We start from the raw sequence: 18,718 nt of genomic DNA, 5'->3' as shown, positions 1-18,718 counted from the left end.
AAGTTTCTCGAGTTAACTGATTTCTTGCTTTTATACTTTTTAATGATGAACTAACTAAAGAGTCGTTGACAAGCAGGGAATTATCTCTGTCACTGTTGTCCTAACAACAATTATCAAAACATTAAGGAAAGTTATACATTATTTAAAAAATAAATGACAATCAATCTCTCTGTTTATTATGGAAATATTAAGATTTACACACAAAATAAAAGATGTAGCAATGAAAGTAAATAGTCACTGTGGGGGGAAAAAATAATCCCATGAGTTCTCTAAGGATAAAACACTGAGATCTGTTGTAATGCCCACTTTGCTCTTTCATTCTTTTATCTATGAAAATCATATCTGTGCACTGTTACAAGGCTTTGGTTCAGTTGTGATGTCATTTAAACTGCCCCCCTCCACCCTTACAGACAAAATAATCTCAAGCACAAAACCAACATGTTCAGGTGACACACACCATCAAACTAACAGGGGAAAAATAATAACTGCCATGTTTCATTGTGTTATAAATCTAGAATGTGTTCAGCTTTTTTTCCCCCCTTTGCAGCAATGAGGGCATTGCATCTTCTCTCTCTCTCTCTCTCTCACACACACACACACACACACACACACACACACACATTCACTCACTACAGTGTAATGACTTCTTCACCTCATACACACAAGTTGCAAATGAGGTGTGCTGTACACAGAAATGGGCAGTAAGGCAACTTTCACAATAAAACATATCAGACTTTATGGACACATTATTAAGATGTTGCAACACATTTCCTCTACCAGAGAAAACAACACACACACAGGCATGAAATTGAAAGACATAAAAGGAGGGAGGACATACCAGATCCCCACTAACAAATAAAAATAAGTACAATTTAACACATGGAAAAGTATAACATGACAAATATTGAATTAAGTGTATTACTGTTTCACAGCTTCAAACAATTTACAATGAAACACTTGCTTCTTAAAAACACACAAAACTTTTACCTTCATAAATTTGAAAACTTGTTTCACTTTATGATACATCTGGTATTAAGATAAGCTATATTTGTTGAAACCTTTTCATAAATAAATTTAGCACCATTGCAAACAGGTCTGTGACTTCAGTATCTGTCTGTCTATCCCAGACCTCACATACAGTCTACCGAATACACCGCTTTGAGGCCCACGTCACATAGGGTTTCTACTCCGAAAGTTCACCACAACTAGTGTAAGTCACGTAATGCCTCGACACAGAGTTGCGCCCTCCTCCGGAAAGGAGAGACGAGTGTTCCTAAATGATAGAACACACGGTGGACTGAAAAAGAGGCAAACAGTTTTTTAATTAATTAACTTGTAAATCAAAATTTATCAAAATAAAAAATGTAAACCTGACTGTAATTCTAATAAAAATTTCACTGTGTCATTCAAAGCTTTGCCGACACAATAACCGCTCGAACGGTTCCCGCAGGCGCAACGTCAGATGCCGCCCCGTCATACGCCGTATCTTCACGTGCGACGGGGGGGACGAAGTGGCGATCCAATTTGTGTACTAGATCATTAGCGAGGCACCGTCGCAGGTGAAGCGGACTTCTGGAGACGCAGCTGGAGAAACTGAGTACGGAGCCAGAGGTCCAGGGCACACGAGACTACCTGCGAGCCACAGTTCTCCGAGGACTCGCTCACAGTCCTACCCGCCCGTCCTAGCTGTAATATTAGTGAGGCTCTGTCACCACATTCTTGCCAGATTCGTTTCTCTGCGAGTGACAACGTCTTACTGTGGGAAGTCCTCGGTGGTGGTACTGACTTTCTGGGTCCCGGGTATCACACCCATCAGCCATTCACCCTGGTGAGCTGTCGTTCGTGAGTCATTGTCGAAGAAGAGTTTCTGTGACTGAAAATAACAAGAAAGGTTAACTTATTTAGCTGGTATGCTGGAGTCCTGTCTGCTGCCGTATTTTAGATATGTATCGAAATGGGTGCAATTGCTAAACGCAAATACGAAACAGAAATCCATTCAGGTGCTTACTGGATTACATACACACCTGTGCTTAGTGATACTATGGTGTGTGTGTGTGTGTGGTACGGATTGAACTCCTGTAATGAAAAGACAATATTTTGTAATGTCGAAGAAGTTGTCAAAGAAGAAATGCGACTGCAGTAAGGTAGCATTTATATTTTGTCCACGGTGCAAGAAGAAACTTAAGTTTTAAATGTTTGAATGACCAATTCCATCTAAAAATGTACAACGTGTAATGAAAAATAAATGTTTGTGAACCTATAACGATGAGTATAAACAGAATATTAGGAAGCAAAAATGAGACCAAATAAAAAAGTTAATACGACGGTTAACGACACATTGAAGGATGAAAAATGAGAAAGTACATTTAAACCAATTAATTGAATAAATAATAATATAGAAAAACAATAGTTGCTACTCACCGTATAGCAGAACACAACAAAATGACTGACGGAAAGTGAACTTTTAGCCAATAATGTCTTCATCAAAAATATATCATACAGAGATACATTCCAACTCACACACACATGACCATAGTCACTGACAGCTGGAGCCAGATTGCTAGCAGAAGCATTTGATGGGAGAGGCAACCAGGTGGTGGGGGTAAGGAGGAAGCTGAGGTCGGGAGAGGGAGGAATAGTAGGGTACGGCTGGAGGACAGTGAAGGGCTGCTGGGGAGCACACAGGGACAAATTGCAGAGTGGGTAGGGCAGCTAGGTGCAGTCGGGAGGTTAGACGGAGGGCGGGGGAGAGGGGGATGGCGGAAAGGAGAGAAGTAAAAAGACAGAGCGTGCACTGGGGGCATAAAGGGCTGTGTAGTGCTGAAGTGGAAAGAGGGGAGGAGACAGCTGGGCTTAGGACAGTGAATAGGAGAGTTCCCACCTGCACAATTCAGAAAAGCTGGTGTTGGCAGTACGGATCCAGATATTCTGCTGCGAAGAACGTCGTGTCAGGTGACACGTTCAGTAATGGGGTGGTCCGTCTGTTTCTCGGACACAGTTTGTCTGCGGGCATTCGTGCTAATGGACGGGCTGTCGGTTGTCGTGCCATCGTAGAATGCGGCCCAGTGGCTGCATCTTAGCTTGTACATCGTACGATTTGTTTCACAGGTAGCCCCGTTTGACGAGATAGGCGATCTTTGTGGGAACTGCAGTAGTCGGTGTTGGGAGGACGTACGGAACAGCTCTCGCACCTAGGTCTGTTACAGGGATACGAGCAGCGAGGCGAGGGGTCGGGAGCGGGGGACGCGTAGGGACGGACGAGAATACTGTGTAGGTTCGACGGACGGTGGAATACCACTGTGAGAGGGGTAGTGCGTGGGACATTTCTCATTTCGGGACACGATGAGAGGTAGTCGAAACTCTGGGAGAGAATGAATTCGGTTGCTCCAGTCCCGGGTAGTACCGAGTCACGAGGGGAATCCTCTTCTGTGGCTGGACGGTGGGACTTTGAGAGTCGGTGGGTGACTGGAAAGACTGGCACGCGAGATCTGTTTTTGTAGAAGGTCGGGAGGGTATTTTCGGTCTACGAAGTGTCACTGAGACCCTCGGTATATTTCGAGAGGGACTGCTCGTCACTACAGATGTGACAGCCACGAACGGCTAGGCTGTACGGAAGGGACCTCTCGGTACGGAACGGGTGGCAACTGTCGAAGTGGAGGTATTGCCGGGGGTCGGTAGGTTTGGTACGGGCGAAGGTCCTGATGCAGCCTTCTTTGAGGTGAAGGTCAATATCGAGGAAGTAACCCCTCGCATGGTGGCTCACATCACTGTAACAGACCTAGGTGCGAGACCTGTCCCGTACATCCTCCCACCACCACCTACTGCTGTCAGGTCAGAAACATCACCTACCCCACAAAAGGCAGGGCTACCTTTGAAATACCTTTTTTTATAGATTTAGAAAAGGTTTTTGACAGAGTTCAGTGGAACAAGCTGATGGATATCTTGAAGAGGAAAGGAGTAGATCGGAAAGAGAGACGACTGATACAGAATCTATATTTACACCAGAAAGTAAGGATAAGGATTGGAAATGAAATGTCAGAAGGAAGCAGCATCGGACGAGGTGTTAGACAAGGTTGTTGCCTTTCCCCACTGTCGTTTAACGTATACCTCGAAGAGATTATTGCGAAAAGTTTACATGGGAAAAGAGGAATATGTATTGGTGGAAAGAGAATAGAATGTGCAAGATTTGCTGACGACACGGTATTAGCGACAGAAAGTGAGCGGACAGTGAATAACATGCTCAAAGATCTGAATGAAGCTTCAGTGGAATAGAGATGCAAATAAACACAGCAAAAACAAAGAGTATGGTCATCAGTACAAGACGCAGACTGTCCAATATTAGAATAGGACAATCTACCATTAGCCAAGTAAGTCAATTTAAATATCTCGGAAGCACAATAACTGAAGACTTGAGATGTCACGAGGAGGTGAAACCCGAACTGCCATAGCGAAGGAGGCATTCGACAGAAAGAGGAGACTCTTATGTGGCAAATTAGATAAAGGACTAAGGAAAAGGCTTGGCAAATGTTTTGTCTGGAGTGTGGCACTATATGGGGCAGAAACACGGGCACTGAGACGAGAGGATGGAAAAAGGTTAGACGCATTTGAGATGTGGATGTGGAGGACAATGGAGAGAATAATCTGGATAGAAAGAGTGAGTAATGAAAGAGTATTGGAAAGGGTTGGTGAGAGAAGATGTCTGCTGAAGGTTGTAAGAGAAAGGAAAAAGAACTGGTTGGGACATTCATTGAAAAGGGAGTGCTTGCTAGTTGATGCTTTGGAAGGATTGGTTTGTGGGAGAAGACTGAGAGGCAGAAGGAGATACAAGGTGATAGACAACATAAAGGGAAGAGGAAATTATACAGACCTGAAGAGGATGGCAGAAGACTGGACAGCCTGGAGAACTACCATGTGAAAACCTGCCTTTAGGCAGAACACTGATGATGATGATGATGATTATGACCTTTGAAATCAGTCATGTGACGTACAAGCTAAGCTGCAACCAATGTACTGCATTCTCCAAGGAACAGGCTGTCCGTCTGCACGAATGGCCATCGACAAACTGTGGCCAAGAAACAACTGGACTACCCCGTTATCCGACACGACATTCCTCATTTCGATAACTACTTCACAGCCTGTACCATCTGGATCCTTCCCACCGACAACAGCTTTTCCGAATTGCGCAGGTGGAAACTCTCCCTGCAATATCAGCAACGTTCCCACCTCAACCTTCGTCAGTCACAGTCCTTACCCATCTGGCACCTTCCCTGTTCCCATTCCAGCAGTACACAGCCCTCTATTCCACCACCACACCCGCAGTCTTTTTACTATTATCTTTTTCCACTACCTAACCTCTCAACTGCATCTCTCCACCTCATCCCTGTATGCTCACACAAGCAGCACTTTACCATCCTCCACCACCAACCCCCCTATCTCTCCCCTTCCCTACTGCAGCATCCTCCTTACCCCCACCATCCCGCTGCCTCTCGTGCGTGTGCGCGCACGCGCACGTGTAGCTCGTCGGCCAAAAGCTCACTTTCTGGGAGTCTTTTCGCCGTGCCTACCTGCGACTCAGCATCCCCACTAGTAGCAACTATCCTTTTCGTAACATCGTTACATTACATCCTGAATTTTCCATTGTTTAATTGAATAAATAGTCATTTGAATAAAGATAAAAAAAATATGACACACACTTGGATTCAAACCCACCATCTTCAGCATACCAGCTCAATGGCTTAACAGCCATTTTGAAAACTACCATTATTTTAAATGGTGCTGTGTATCACAAGAAATTCCTTTTTGCCTACTGCTCACGAATGAGGGCTTGCCAGGGTAAATGGCTGTAGGGTGCGATACCTGGGACCCTAACCACCACTGTAGAGGCAATTTCAAAAAACCAGTCCAATAACACAGTCTGGGGACCTTCCACCGTTAGCACTCTCCACAGGTTCCCACACACCGCAGGGCTAAAATCCCTCGTCTTCGTCAACTGAGACATTGTCTGTGCACATTTCTTTAATGACGGATTTCCAGGAGGTCGAGTCAGAAGAGACAATTACTTCCCCTCCACACTTTGTGTTCCTTATCCAGACACTGTAGCCGGCCGTTGTAGCCGAGCAGTTCTAGGCGCTCCAGTCCGGAACCGCGTTGCCGCTACGGTCGCAGGTTCAAATCCTGCCTCGGGCACGGATGTGTGTGATGTCCTTAGGTTAGTTAGGTTTAAGCAGTTCTAAGTTCTAGGGGACTGATGACCTCAGATGTTAAGTCCCATAGTGCTTATAGCCATTTGAACCAGATACTGTACGGTTTCTACAACAATATCCAGCATTACGCCCGAGAACCGTTCGAGCAGAAATACCTGGCACTTTATACCGTCAGTGTATATGAAGTGTGATAAAAAAGTAATAGATTTTTTTTAAATTTTGCAGGCTTTATACATCCCATTTTCAAACTCTTTTATATTGTTCGTACACATGTTCCTCATGTATATTTGCATTTTCAACTGTTTTGAATATTTAGTTTACTGTTGACAGTCGAAGAGGTCGTGTGTGTTTTAGCGTGCTCCGTGAATTTTTACTCTCAAAAAAGGTGGCTCAAAACAAACTGCATTTAATTTTGCTTGAAAAATGTAATAAAGTGCAGCATCACATTTGAAATGTCGACTGTGGATTTTGGCAAGTCTACTACAAGTAAGACGAGGGTTTACAACTGATATAAACACTTCAAAAAGGGCCGAGAAGACATTGAAGGTGACAACTGCCCTTATGCCCCAGCACGTCAATTACTGATGACAATGTAGAAGACGTAAACAAAATGGTTCTGGATAATCACTGTATCATCATCAGAGAGGTTGCTGATGATGGCAAATCTTTTGGCTACAGCAAGCAATTTTTTCAGACGTTTTGGGCACGAAACATGAAGCAGCAATGTTTGTTCCAAAATTGTTCAATTTCAGCCAAAAATGACACTGCACAGCAATTGCTGAATGAAGCTGACAATGATCCAGAAATTCTAAAGAAGACTATAACAGATGACGAAAAATGGGTATAATGGTATGATGTCGAAACCGAGGCCCAATCTTCCCAATGGAAACTGTGTCAAGCCTGTCTAGAAAAAAGTTTGACAAGTTTCATCACGAGTGAAGGTTCTCACTGTTTCTTCAGTTACAATGGGACAGTACATCACGACTTCCTGCCTCACGGTCGTGCAGTTAATAAGGAATACTATGCGGAAGTTGTGTGCCACTTGCATTAATCGGGCCAGAATTGTAACAAAACCACTCATAAAAACTGCTCACAATAACACTCCCCCTCACAGCTCAGTGACTGTTCATGATATTTTTACAAAAAACAAAACTGTTAAGTTGTCCGAGTCACCGTATTTGTCGGGCATGGTCCCCTGCAGCTTCTTTGAATTTCAGAGGCTTAACAAAACCATGAAAGGATGTCATTTTGCCACCATTGGTGAGATAAAAACAGAATTGCTGGAAGAGCTTAACACCGTAATGAAAAGTGAGTTCCAGAAGTGCTTCCAATATTGGTAAATGCACTAGCACAAGTGTATTGTATCTGAGGAGGATAACTTTGAAGGGGACAAAGTAGTAGTCGATGAATAAAAAAGATGATTCAACCCTTTCACAGGTGCATTTTTTGTAGCAACTCAGTGAAGATAATTTTTTTGCTATTCTATTAGAAATGTGATCAACTGGCTGTATTTATTTTGTGATAATTTTGTGATTTAGGATCTAAAACTATGGTGGTACATATATCACTACAGCACCTTTGTGAAGTATTAAAACTGGTGGTAAATGGATTTCCCACTTCCCTTCTGTGTTGCCATTACACGTAAAAAAATCATGAACAGTGTTTTCTGCTTTTATTTTCTGTTTTATTTTATTTTTTACCGATATTAAAGTTTACTTACTACAATGTGAAAACACAGTAATATATATTGCAGAAGTGAAGGAATGTGTTCAGACAACAGTAGTGATCCCACGATAAACAGAAACTGATTGTTGTAGCACTTCTCATACACCTTGTGCTGTGTACTGTCAGAAGATGTCAGGCATAGACAGAGGTGGTAAAACATATTCCCATAAGCTTTGGGATACCCCCAAGTTGGTGGTAAGTATGCTTCCCAAGGACCACAAATGACAGATTAATTTTGTGGTAAGTACACTTCCCAAGCTCCTTCCAGAAACTACAGTGCTGGTAACCATACTTCCCAATAACCATTAAAACATATACTTCCTACAGTTCAGAAGGCTATATTTCAAACTGCAGCTTGTGTAGCGGACTGCCACTAGATGCCAGGAGTATAAAGAAGTGGGACAGATATTCCATTAAACCCTGTAAGGAAATACGTTTAGTGAAAAGTAAAACCCCATTGGCCTGCCAATGGGTAAAGGAAAATAAAAATGGCCATCACTTTTTGATCACACTTTGTATAACAAAAACATGGTACAGAGAGATGAGAATACACAAAATGTCATCTCAGCCTAGTGCTGTAGTGAGCTGTATACAGAATGCAACTTTCGTATCACATACCACATCATTAATAACACACATGAATGTGTTCCAAAGTAGGTACACATTTTAAAGACCTCATCTGACTCTTGGCCACATTAGCTGGAAGTATACTCAATCACAGTATCAAAAAATTAATACAACATGCACTTGTAAAGTTCTGTGGACACCTGTCAAACTGTGTGTTAAAAATTATCAACTTATAAATGTTTAAAGCATCCCATCATCATGAGGATAAGCTGTTGTTCAAGTAAAAACTTTCATCAACTACCAGTCTTGATCACACACCTAGTTATGATCTGCATGACACACTAGTAGGCAGTCAAAGGTATTTATTCAAACAGCAGTTTATTGAGGTGTTCTTTATATGTGTAAAAAATACTCACATACACACACACGGAGAAACGCAGAGAAGTGCCGTGTAGACTAGCTGAAGAAGATTTGTCTGCTTTGAAATGTCGAGCGTTTTAAGGTTTACGTCACAATGCAATGGCACGAAAAACAAGCATCGAGGTTTATTACAAATTGCAATAAATGGGGAATACTTGCAGTGTTGCTCCAATTGTACAGAACAGAAACTGTGAACAGAGAATGTCTGACCGCTTCAAATATTTTTGCATCAAAAGAAACTGTCGGCAGTGTATCAAAGTCGCAGCCTCAGTTGGTTAGTTTAATGACAGGCAACCGTGAGGAACTGCAACAAATATTGGCACAAATTAGTCAGTTACTTATGTGAGAGATGTTAGGAGAACTAGGGATTAGTAAGAACAATTTTGAAAATGCCATTCATGACAACAATCCACAACTTCCAATGACGGTTATAACACGTGACAAAACACGGATATACAGCTATGATGCTGAAACTGAGGCCCAGTTGTCACGGTGGAAACTGCCCAAAGAGCAGAGGCCAAAAAAAATTCAACAAATGAATCTCTGCTTCAAGGAAAAGCTTAAACACCCTTACTGCCACCAATAACTTCACCTCTTGGAGGTAAGTACTGACTTTCTATGCCACCCCCTTATATTTTAACAGTTTTCCCTATCCGTGGACAGTCTGTGCTGCACAAACTGAGGAGCAGGAGAAATCAGCCCCAGATGACAACTGCAGTGGATTTCACTCCCAGACGTCACTGTGCTTCTCTTTTCTGCACAGCGAAACATTCAGAGGAGGAGGACTCGCTTACCGTATTTACTCGAATCTAAGCCGCACCTGAAAAATGAGACTCGAAATCAAGGAAAAAAAAATTTCCAGAATCTAAGCCGCTCTTGAAATTTGAGACTCGAAATTCAAGGGGAGGGAAAAGTTTTGGGCCGCACCACCAAATCGAAATAAAGTTGGTCCATTGTAATATGAGAGACAATTTAGGTCGAATGAATGACGATACAGCTACAGTAATTTGGTTCGAGTCGTAAGCTTAGCAGTTAAGCTTTACCAGGTAGCCATTGCTGTGTGTCAGGCACTCCATTTGTATTTATACGGGTACCCTTCCTTTTTCACGTGCTTTGTCTGGTTTGAATCAATTGCTTATTTTGCTATGATCTGATAAGTGTCGTTTTCTTTTGTTATAGGTGTTTACGTCACTCTAAGCTGAAAATGCATTACTGTACTGTGTCATGCATTGTTTGTCGCATTTTGATAGTGCGTGTTTACGGCCTGTCGCCGCTTGCGGCATGGCTTGCTTATGTGCACGCTACCACCGCTTGCAATTAAAAAAAGAGAGAGAGAGAGAGAGAGAGAGAGAGAGAGAGAGAGAGGAATCATCTCATTAGCGAAACAATGGCAAGAGACTGCTATTTTTTGTTACTTACACCGCTGCTTTCTTTGATAATGATCAGCAAGAACCAAATAATAGACTGCGTATGATAGAAGATGTTCTGAACGAGAGTGTAGCGATAAATTTTCTCCGTTTGTAAAACATTGCAGGCATTTCTTTAGTACATTACATTCTGCACAGAAATTAGAGTCATCTTAGATTTAAAAATCTAGTCAGTTGCCGTGGTTCATTTCTGACTGTATCACTATTAGGCATAAGGATAATACGAATATAAGCATGACACGATACGTATACTCTTCCGCATTTACTGTTGTCTCACTCTAGTTTCATAGTTTATTAGGCAGACAGGATTTATATGAGATAGCAGCAAACACGATAGAATACATGGCAAAATGTTTATATTCATATTATTCTTATGGTGAAGAGAATACTGCATGTGATTCACAATTCATCAAGTTCCTATTAGCAACCATCTCTTCTCACAGGTAGGAAAAAATTCAGAATGTAGAATTGGCCATATTGACAAACATCCCAAACAGTCTTGCCAGTCAGATTTTCGTAGTACACTGAAATACTGCTACATTCGAAGATGAACAATACGGAATTTGTATTTACTTTGTTGGATGATATATGAAAATGCAGTGGTCAAAACTCAAGGCAGAGAAAAAAAGCTCGTCTTCCACCTTTTTTTAAAATTTATTTACTGACACAGAGGTGTTGGCACCAGTATTTATCTTTGTGCCTACAAAGCATACCTGTGTAGCGCTACATACATTCGACGGCAGAAGTTAGTTGTGGTGGCACCTCCCAACATTTTTCAGAACTTCCGCTTGCTTTGCACTCGATTTTAAGCCGCATGCGGTTTTTTGGATTACAAAAACCAGGAAAAAAGTGCGGCTTAGATTCGAGTACATATGGTAGTTCTGTTCGCACATCGACACCCTCAAAAAACCTAAAGCTTCTCACCAGATCTGACCATTAACTAATGCTCTGCAATCCAATGTCGTGTGTAGACAACTGCTGAATTGAAAGCCCTGTATCAGCCACCAGACAGCCCAGACACAGTAGTGGTATCAGGCTGCGACTACTGCACTAGAAGACACTAACAAAAACTGCTGAAAAGAATGGATGTTACAATCACTAATGATGGCTGTAACTATACATAGTGTAAATCTCTCTCCAAATTTTTATGTATTGAAAGATATAAATTACGAGGATTTACTTTTGACAGCCCAATCACATTCAAACTTTGTAAAGATGACATAGTTCAGACAAAATTAAGATCTGTTCAAAAAAGGATGAGAGAAGATTGTTAGGCGCTATGACAGTCTAATCTGTGATATAGCATAGTTAATGGAATAGTAAATGGCTGAGCTGTCACACTATGGTGGTGAAAGTTTGTGGTCAATCGATTTGTGAGCAGCTGAAGGAATCTCCAAGACTGCCATTAACGAGACACGGCAGGATCCTCGAGGAGGAGGAATAACTCGACAATTTCCTGTGATGCGAGAAACAAGTCTCTTTTTTTTGTTGTAGATTGTGTGGATGCCAGTGTAGCACATTGTTATGTTCACAGACGACATTAAAAAGTCTCCTTAGGAGATGATCAGCCCACACTCCGCTGTAGAGTGAAAATTTCATTCTAGAAACATTAAAAAGTATCAAACACGGTGCTGAGATATAACCGAGAGTGAATAAGGGAAGAAGTTCGACTCACGATAAAATGTCATCCTCGAATTCGATACCTGTTCCACACGTGATATTTATTTGCAGCCTTCAGGTTTTTAAGTGGATCTGCTATGGCATCAACATTCCCCAGGATAGTTTCACTTAGGGAAGAGAACTTATCTCGTTGGGAGGGGATATCCAAATTATCACGAATCTCGTAACATGCTGAAATGTGCTGTCCTCTTCCACCACTGGATAAGAAAATCAATGTACTGTCTGTGTAAGAACTATTCCTTGGGAGTATAGCTAGCAGGTTAAGCTGCCCATCACTAACAGCAGTTTTCGCTGTCTGAAATGCAGCTGTTAGGTGCACAAAATGAATGGTAACAGGCGACAGTTGCCTGTATAAATATGCAACCTTAAATGGCTGCACACTTGGTTCATTGCCAGATCATATGTTCAAAACTAATATATGGCAAAAATAGTAAACACAGTCTCAGCGGTAATCAGAAACAAATGAGTTTTATAGCTTTCCACTGAATAAAGCTGTATTTGCGCATCTACTGAGTTAATATACGGCTTGCCTTGAATAACATTGTATTCAAAATCATAAATACTTAGTTGGGGGAAAGGAACCACAAACATGAACAGAACAGTTTTTGTTATATGGTCTTACAGACAAAATAAAATAAGTAATGCATAAACACAGTGCATTCCACAATATTGTAATGAAAACACAATTTTTTAACTTTACACCAACCACAGACAAAACTGTAGCCCAAACATGTAGAGTAATTCCTAGCATAAAATATGGAGGTGTCAGTGCTTGTTTGGGTGTGTATAACAAGCTGGACTGCAATTGGAAACCTACTTTCCACTGAAGGAATAATGGACTACTTGACGTACTGATATAATGAAGGGAAATTTAGATTGGAAACTAGTAAATGACGTACTTTCCAACACATATGGCAGCTGGCTGATTATAAATCTAGGCAAGAACAATATTATCTTCCAACAGGACAGTTCTCCTAGGTGTATACACTGTCACAAAATACTATAACGTAGTTCCTGTACAGCACTTCAAAAGAGTTAGAGATAATCTCCTGCTTTAGACATGTTTGAAATTTGTGTAACACTTTACTTAGCTTGCACTAAAAGCACTCATACTGCAAATACAAACTACAAATGAACTAACTTTCAGAAGCCTTAGGCAAAATATCAGCAATGTAGACATTGATACCAATGCAATCAAATAATAAATGCTTCCAAGGAGTATTTAGAAAGAGGAAACGACATATATTTATGAAGGTGTCATTGTGTCTTTTAAGTTTTCTGTGCCTTAGTTTCTAGATAAGAGTCACAATTTTGAACTTTCAGCCTTCTCTGTTTGTGAACACTGTCACAGTAATTCCCCACCTCACAACCTTCGATGTCAAACTGTCACTGAGTCAGATTACTTTCTTCATTCTTCCAAAATGTTCATTCAATGTTACAGCAAGAATTTGACCACAAGAACTAATAAAAGAAAAAGAGAAAACCCTAAGCGTTCCAGAACTTTTTGAGTGTCTAAAGTGGATAACTGATTAAAGTTTCATTTTATATGACATTATGTTTCATTTTTATTTTGCATATTCCATACGCAAAGTAAACACTACAGCATCCACAGTCTGCAGAACACACAGTGATTTGTCACCTAAACAAGATCCAAAGCTGTAATATCTAGGAATCTAACCACAGTCTACAATTAATTCATGTGAAGATAGAGCACAGATAGGTCAGTACGGAAGTAATCAGATAAGGCTAGAACAACAATAAAAACCCATTTTTCTCACTGATGTACATATAGAATAAGCCCAAAAATGGGTGAGATATCATAATCATCACACCTGCAATACTAACCTACAACATTAATTGTAAAACGTGATTTAGTTTCTAACATATTTGAAGAAATTTGCATTACCACCATTAACCTGCTTTTACCGAATAATACTTCAGTGTCAACAAGATTCAAAAGGAAGTACCATTTCTGAGTTGACATAAAATTACATCAGAATAAAAACATTTTGGTAGAACAGGCCTATACATAAAACGTGGCATATAACTTAACGATAGTCTTGCTCAACAAAATTTGTATCAAAACCTCAATAGTGCTGTCATACATTCTTCATATAAGATTACAAAACAGGTCTGCCACAGCTATACGATGTAGGTCTCTCATTTGTAAATGATGATTCACATAGACATTTTACATGTAATCCGTCCTACAAAAACATTTTTGTCATCACGTAGACCTAAAAATTAAACTTCCTACCACAACTAGTCATCATCAATAAAGCATGTTCATTAGAGGCAACTTATGGCAGTAATACGAATTTTTTCCACTACGAAGAAGAGCCACTAGCTGACAACTAACTGCCTCAAAATACGGGGGCATTCAATATTAAAGCAGGTCGGTTTTATTCAGGATTCCAATACACCATATTATTCCCAACTCTCTCAGCTACGAAACAATTTTTCAACACAATCTCCGTTCAATGGGACAGCCTCGAACCACCTTACCGGGAGAGCCCGTACACCGATACAGAATCACTCTACCGGTCGACACGGGAGCCGACATCTCGCTGCATCGATAACCTCCCAACCGTCCGAGTACCGTTTCTCAAACGGTGCATCCTCCACCGACCCAAACAGACGGAAGCCGGAAGGCACAGTGTGATCGAGGAAGAACAGTCCAGCGATTCGTGCGAGTCCCCACGTCGTCACGGACGAGGAGAAGTTTGTTTATATTTTTGTGGCGACAAACGTGCAGAAATCATTTCTTCACTTTCCTGAGGGTAACACAGTGCACTACCGAGTTGATCGTTGCACTGCGAAGGAGACCATTAAACAGAATAAAACCAAACGAGGGAAAATCCAGGATGAAATGTAACAACGTTATGAAAAGGAAAGTTGCCACTCACCATATAGAGGAGATGCCGAGTCGCAAATAGGCACAATAAAAAAAGCTTTCTGCCCATAAAGCCTTTGGCAAAAATAGACAACAAGCACACGCACACACAACTCACACACATGACTTTGTACGAGTGGCATTTGACCGCGCGCATGTGTGTGTGTGTGTGTGTGTGTGTGTGTGTGTGTGTGTGTGTGTGTGTGTGTGTGTGTGTGTGTTGGTTGTCTATTTTTGTGATGCAACTCAGCATCTATGCTATATGGTGTGTGGCAACTTTCCTTTTCTTAATATCATTACATTAAACAGAATAACCAATTCAGAGTCCCAGGACCCAGCACCACAACTTCACCGTCAGCTTCGAACGTTTTCTTCACGAGGGGTGGCGTGGCGCTACTCCACAAGTTGCCACCCCGTTTCCGGTTCGAAGTGGCGAACACACATTTCACCGTCCGTGACAGTGTTCGACAAAAAAATGTCACAGTCTCGTAACGCACAAGAATTGCGCACAGACAGTCATTTGTTGCTACTTACGGTCTCCTGTTAGGAAGTGAGTGGGCGCACGCCTCCGAGTGCCTCGGCCGGTGGGCCGGCACTACTGACAGAGACGTCCAGCTGTGCAGTGAGGTGTCCGACTGTGATCAGTCAATCGTCTCGAATGAAAGTGTCCGCACGTTGCAACACTGTCAGAGTCGCAGGTCCGTGTGGCCGCACGGCACGTGGGAGGTCGGACAGGTTTGCGCGAGCTCGTCACATCGGTGACAGGTGCCTCGCCCTACGACTGACCGCGCTTTTGTCCGGTGCCGGGTCTCCGTAGACACCGAGCGAGTGTGTACGAATATCTGCCGGAAGAAACTCGGTGATGTGTCTCTACTCAAAATGCACCTCTGTTACAGACGCCATATTGAAATCTGTGCATAGCCTGCCACCTACTGGAATTTCACGAAACTACAGGGGCCGATGTCCACAATGAATTCTGCATTTTTTCAACCGAAACTGGCCAAGGAAAAGATCTGCTGTATTACTTATCGAACACCCCTCGTATTTTACCGTTCTTCGAATGGCAAATCGTTAAGTTTTTCTGACGTGAGGTTTAGTATTGTAAGTGTGCCACACCGAATATTTGTTACGTACCAAATAGGAGTCCACATCTTGTTGCATGACAGTTCTTCAAGTTACTGGCATCACCAGATCTATAATTAATATTTAACGAACAAAGTTCACTTGCTACCTCCCCCCCCCCCCCCCCAAAAAAAAAAAAAAACACACACACACACACACACACACACACACACACACAGTGTTCAGTGTCAGTGTCAATATAAGCAAGACCCAAGCAAGGTCGCATCTGCTAACTGATCTCTACAAATTTACAAAGATACAAGTGCTAGAGTCGAGGGGTGGCTCTAGTGTGGGAGTCGTCGCCTTAAATTTTTCTTTTCATTTTATTTTATTTTTTTTTCATTCATACTTTTAAAATGACGACATACTTAAAAATTACAAACATTCAATGTTCAACTTTATTATGAAGAGGATAGATTGCTCCTCATTGTAAAGATGATACAGTGAGTTTCAGACAGGCACAGTGCAAAGACTTTTACACACCAGCTTTTAGCCAAAGGCTTCTTCGGAAAAGAAAAACGTACACACATTTAAAAATGCAAAGACCTCACAGACACGACTGCTACCTCCAGCTTTTCCGACCCGACCAAAGGTTAAAAGCGTCAAACAGTTCCTCCCATTCGACGTGTCGCATTCCGGTCAGAACAGTCGGAGATAGTGGTTGTGTGTCTGTGAGGTGTGCTTGCTTGTGTAAATGTGTGTGCATTTTTATTTTCTGAAGAATGTTTTGGCCAAAAGCTCACATGTAACAATCTTTTCACTGTGCCCATCTGAAACTCAATGTGTCACATTTACGGTGAGTAGTAATGTATCCTTATTCTAATATTTTTGATGTTACAGCCTGGACTTTCCTTTGTTTCAAAAATTTTTTTTTTATCTTCTGTAACCAAATAATGTATAGCAAACACCTCCCATTTTTATGTTCCTTTACTTTTAACTACAGATCTGATGATTGCACTTGCCAAACAGTGTTATACACAACGAAATATATTAAGTGCTCTATCGGCCCATTCTGCGAGACCCCGAGCTCGGCAGTGCCCTTTTACTGTCGAGAGTACTGCGCGATCGAATGACGTCAGAAGTACTTTTACGTTCCCGTTAGTGCCACATCCCACACTTTACGAGAAGTACGTCGTGAAGTTCTCGAGTGTCTCCAGACTTGCCCTTCATTTTCCGTCTCTATGCTGGCTTCCCAGAAAATTACCTGATGAGCTTGTGAGCAAATATGTGTCTCAGCTCAGTCTACCTTACCAACCAAACATTTGGTTCTGGAAATGTGTGTTAGGATTCAACAAATCCATTCTCCACCACAAAATTTCTCCAAACACTGCAGTCTGGGAAAGTAGGGATGCACACCTCTGTGGAATTTGAAAACCAGGAATGTTTTGCTGCGAGGTTGGAACTTTGTAGGAGTATCGACTGTTCAGTTACGCAGAACACCAATCCTGAGAGGCGAAAGGCTGGACCAGAGACCTGTCCGCCCCCCCCCAGAGTGTGGCAGCTACTTTTACCAAGTCGGTATTCCTTTCCTGTCTCTCAAGAAAATGGCTTTCATATTTTGAATTTAAAATATTCTTAAAGGTATATTTACTAAATATAAGTCATAAATTTATAACATTTACATAGTTACTACACTTCAAACATCCGAGGCCCAGATTTCTCTGTTCCTGACGAACAATTCGAGGACATTATTGTGTTATCAGTATGTCAGTTGCATAAGCACGATGCACTAATTATGTAGCATTTCTGTTAAAACAGTTACAACTCCACACAACACTTTTGTTAAACATATCTGCTGCCAAACACACAGATACTGCTAGATACTACAAGATCTTACAGAATCGTTCATTTTCTTTGTCTTAATAAGATTTGAAGATCCATGCCTGGACATCAATCTCCTAAAGCAGTACAATGCACTTCTCAAAAAACACTCAAAAAATCTATTTTCAAGATCTTGGAGCTCTGCTAAGTACAAAATAAATAAATAAAATATGAGCTATTGTTCTCCACATAGTGTTTTGGTCTCTTAATTGTTTTGTTTTATAATATAACAATAATTGGAAAGGACAGGCAAGCACTCACTCTAAGCATACTGACAAGTGGCAAATAGAAACATCCAACAGCAATCAGTATCTACACTAGCTTTCAAGCTCTTGCTCTTTCTCTAGCAAAAGTACATACACATTCAAACACACGAACACCAAACGCTCACACTCACCGCAACTGTGAGCATTTGAGTGTCCGTGTATGTATGTACTTTAGCTAGAGAAAGATGTTGGCTGGTCGGTTCGTAAATTAAAGGGACTAAATTGCAAGGTCGTCAGTTCCTTAGAGAACTTTAGCTCAAAAACTAGTGTAAATGCTAGCTCTATGGGCCACGTATCAGTCAGCTATAAGTGAGTGGTTGTCTTTCCTTTATTTCATGTACTACTTATGTCTGTAATCTCAAGAAAGAACAAAGTATTTTATCCAGAATGAAATTTTCACTCTCCAGCGTAGTGTGCGCCGATACGAAACTTCCTGGCAAATTAAAACGGGATCGAGGTTTTGCATTTTGGCACAAATTTTACTTTGTTACAAGCACTATCATTTTCTCACTGTTCATAGCCAAAAATAAAAGAAGTTATTTTTATTAGTAAAACTACAGTTCAATATCTGTTAGTTAAAATTTTAATTTGGGA

The 18,718-nt window shown here is 41.4% G+C and overlaps 1 protein-coding gene across 5 annotated transcripts in view; it reads right to left on the bottom strand.

The window, feature by feature from the left end:
• Positions 1 to 566: 566 nt before the first annotated feature.
• Positions 567 to 18,718, bottom strand: part of LOC126109590 (protein spindle-F) — a 146,907-nt gene continuing 128,755 nt past the window's right edge. For all 5 annotated transcript variants that reach the window (XM_049914627.1, XM_049914626.1, XM_049914629.1 and 2 more), the window contains one exon: positions 567 to 1,297. Coding sequence is in view for 1 of the 5 variants with exons in the window: in XM_049914629.1 (XP_049770586.1) it covers positions 1,274 to 1,297 (24 nt within the window). In the remaining 4 variants the exon portion in view is untranslated. The remainder of the gene's footprint in view (positions 1,298 to 18,718) is intronic.

Source organism: Schistocerca cancellata, chromosome 12 (assembly GCF_023864275.1).
Source record: "Schistocerca cancellata isolate TAMUIC-IGC-003103 chromosome 12, iqSchCanc2.1, whole genome shotgun sequence".
NCBI lineage: Eukaryota > Metazoa > Arthropoda > Insecta > Orthoptera > Acrididae > Schistocerca > Schistocerca cancellata.
Note: the sequence above shows the minus strand (reverse complement) of the source record. Positions and strands in the feature narration are given on the sequence as shown.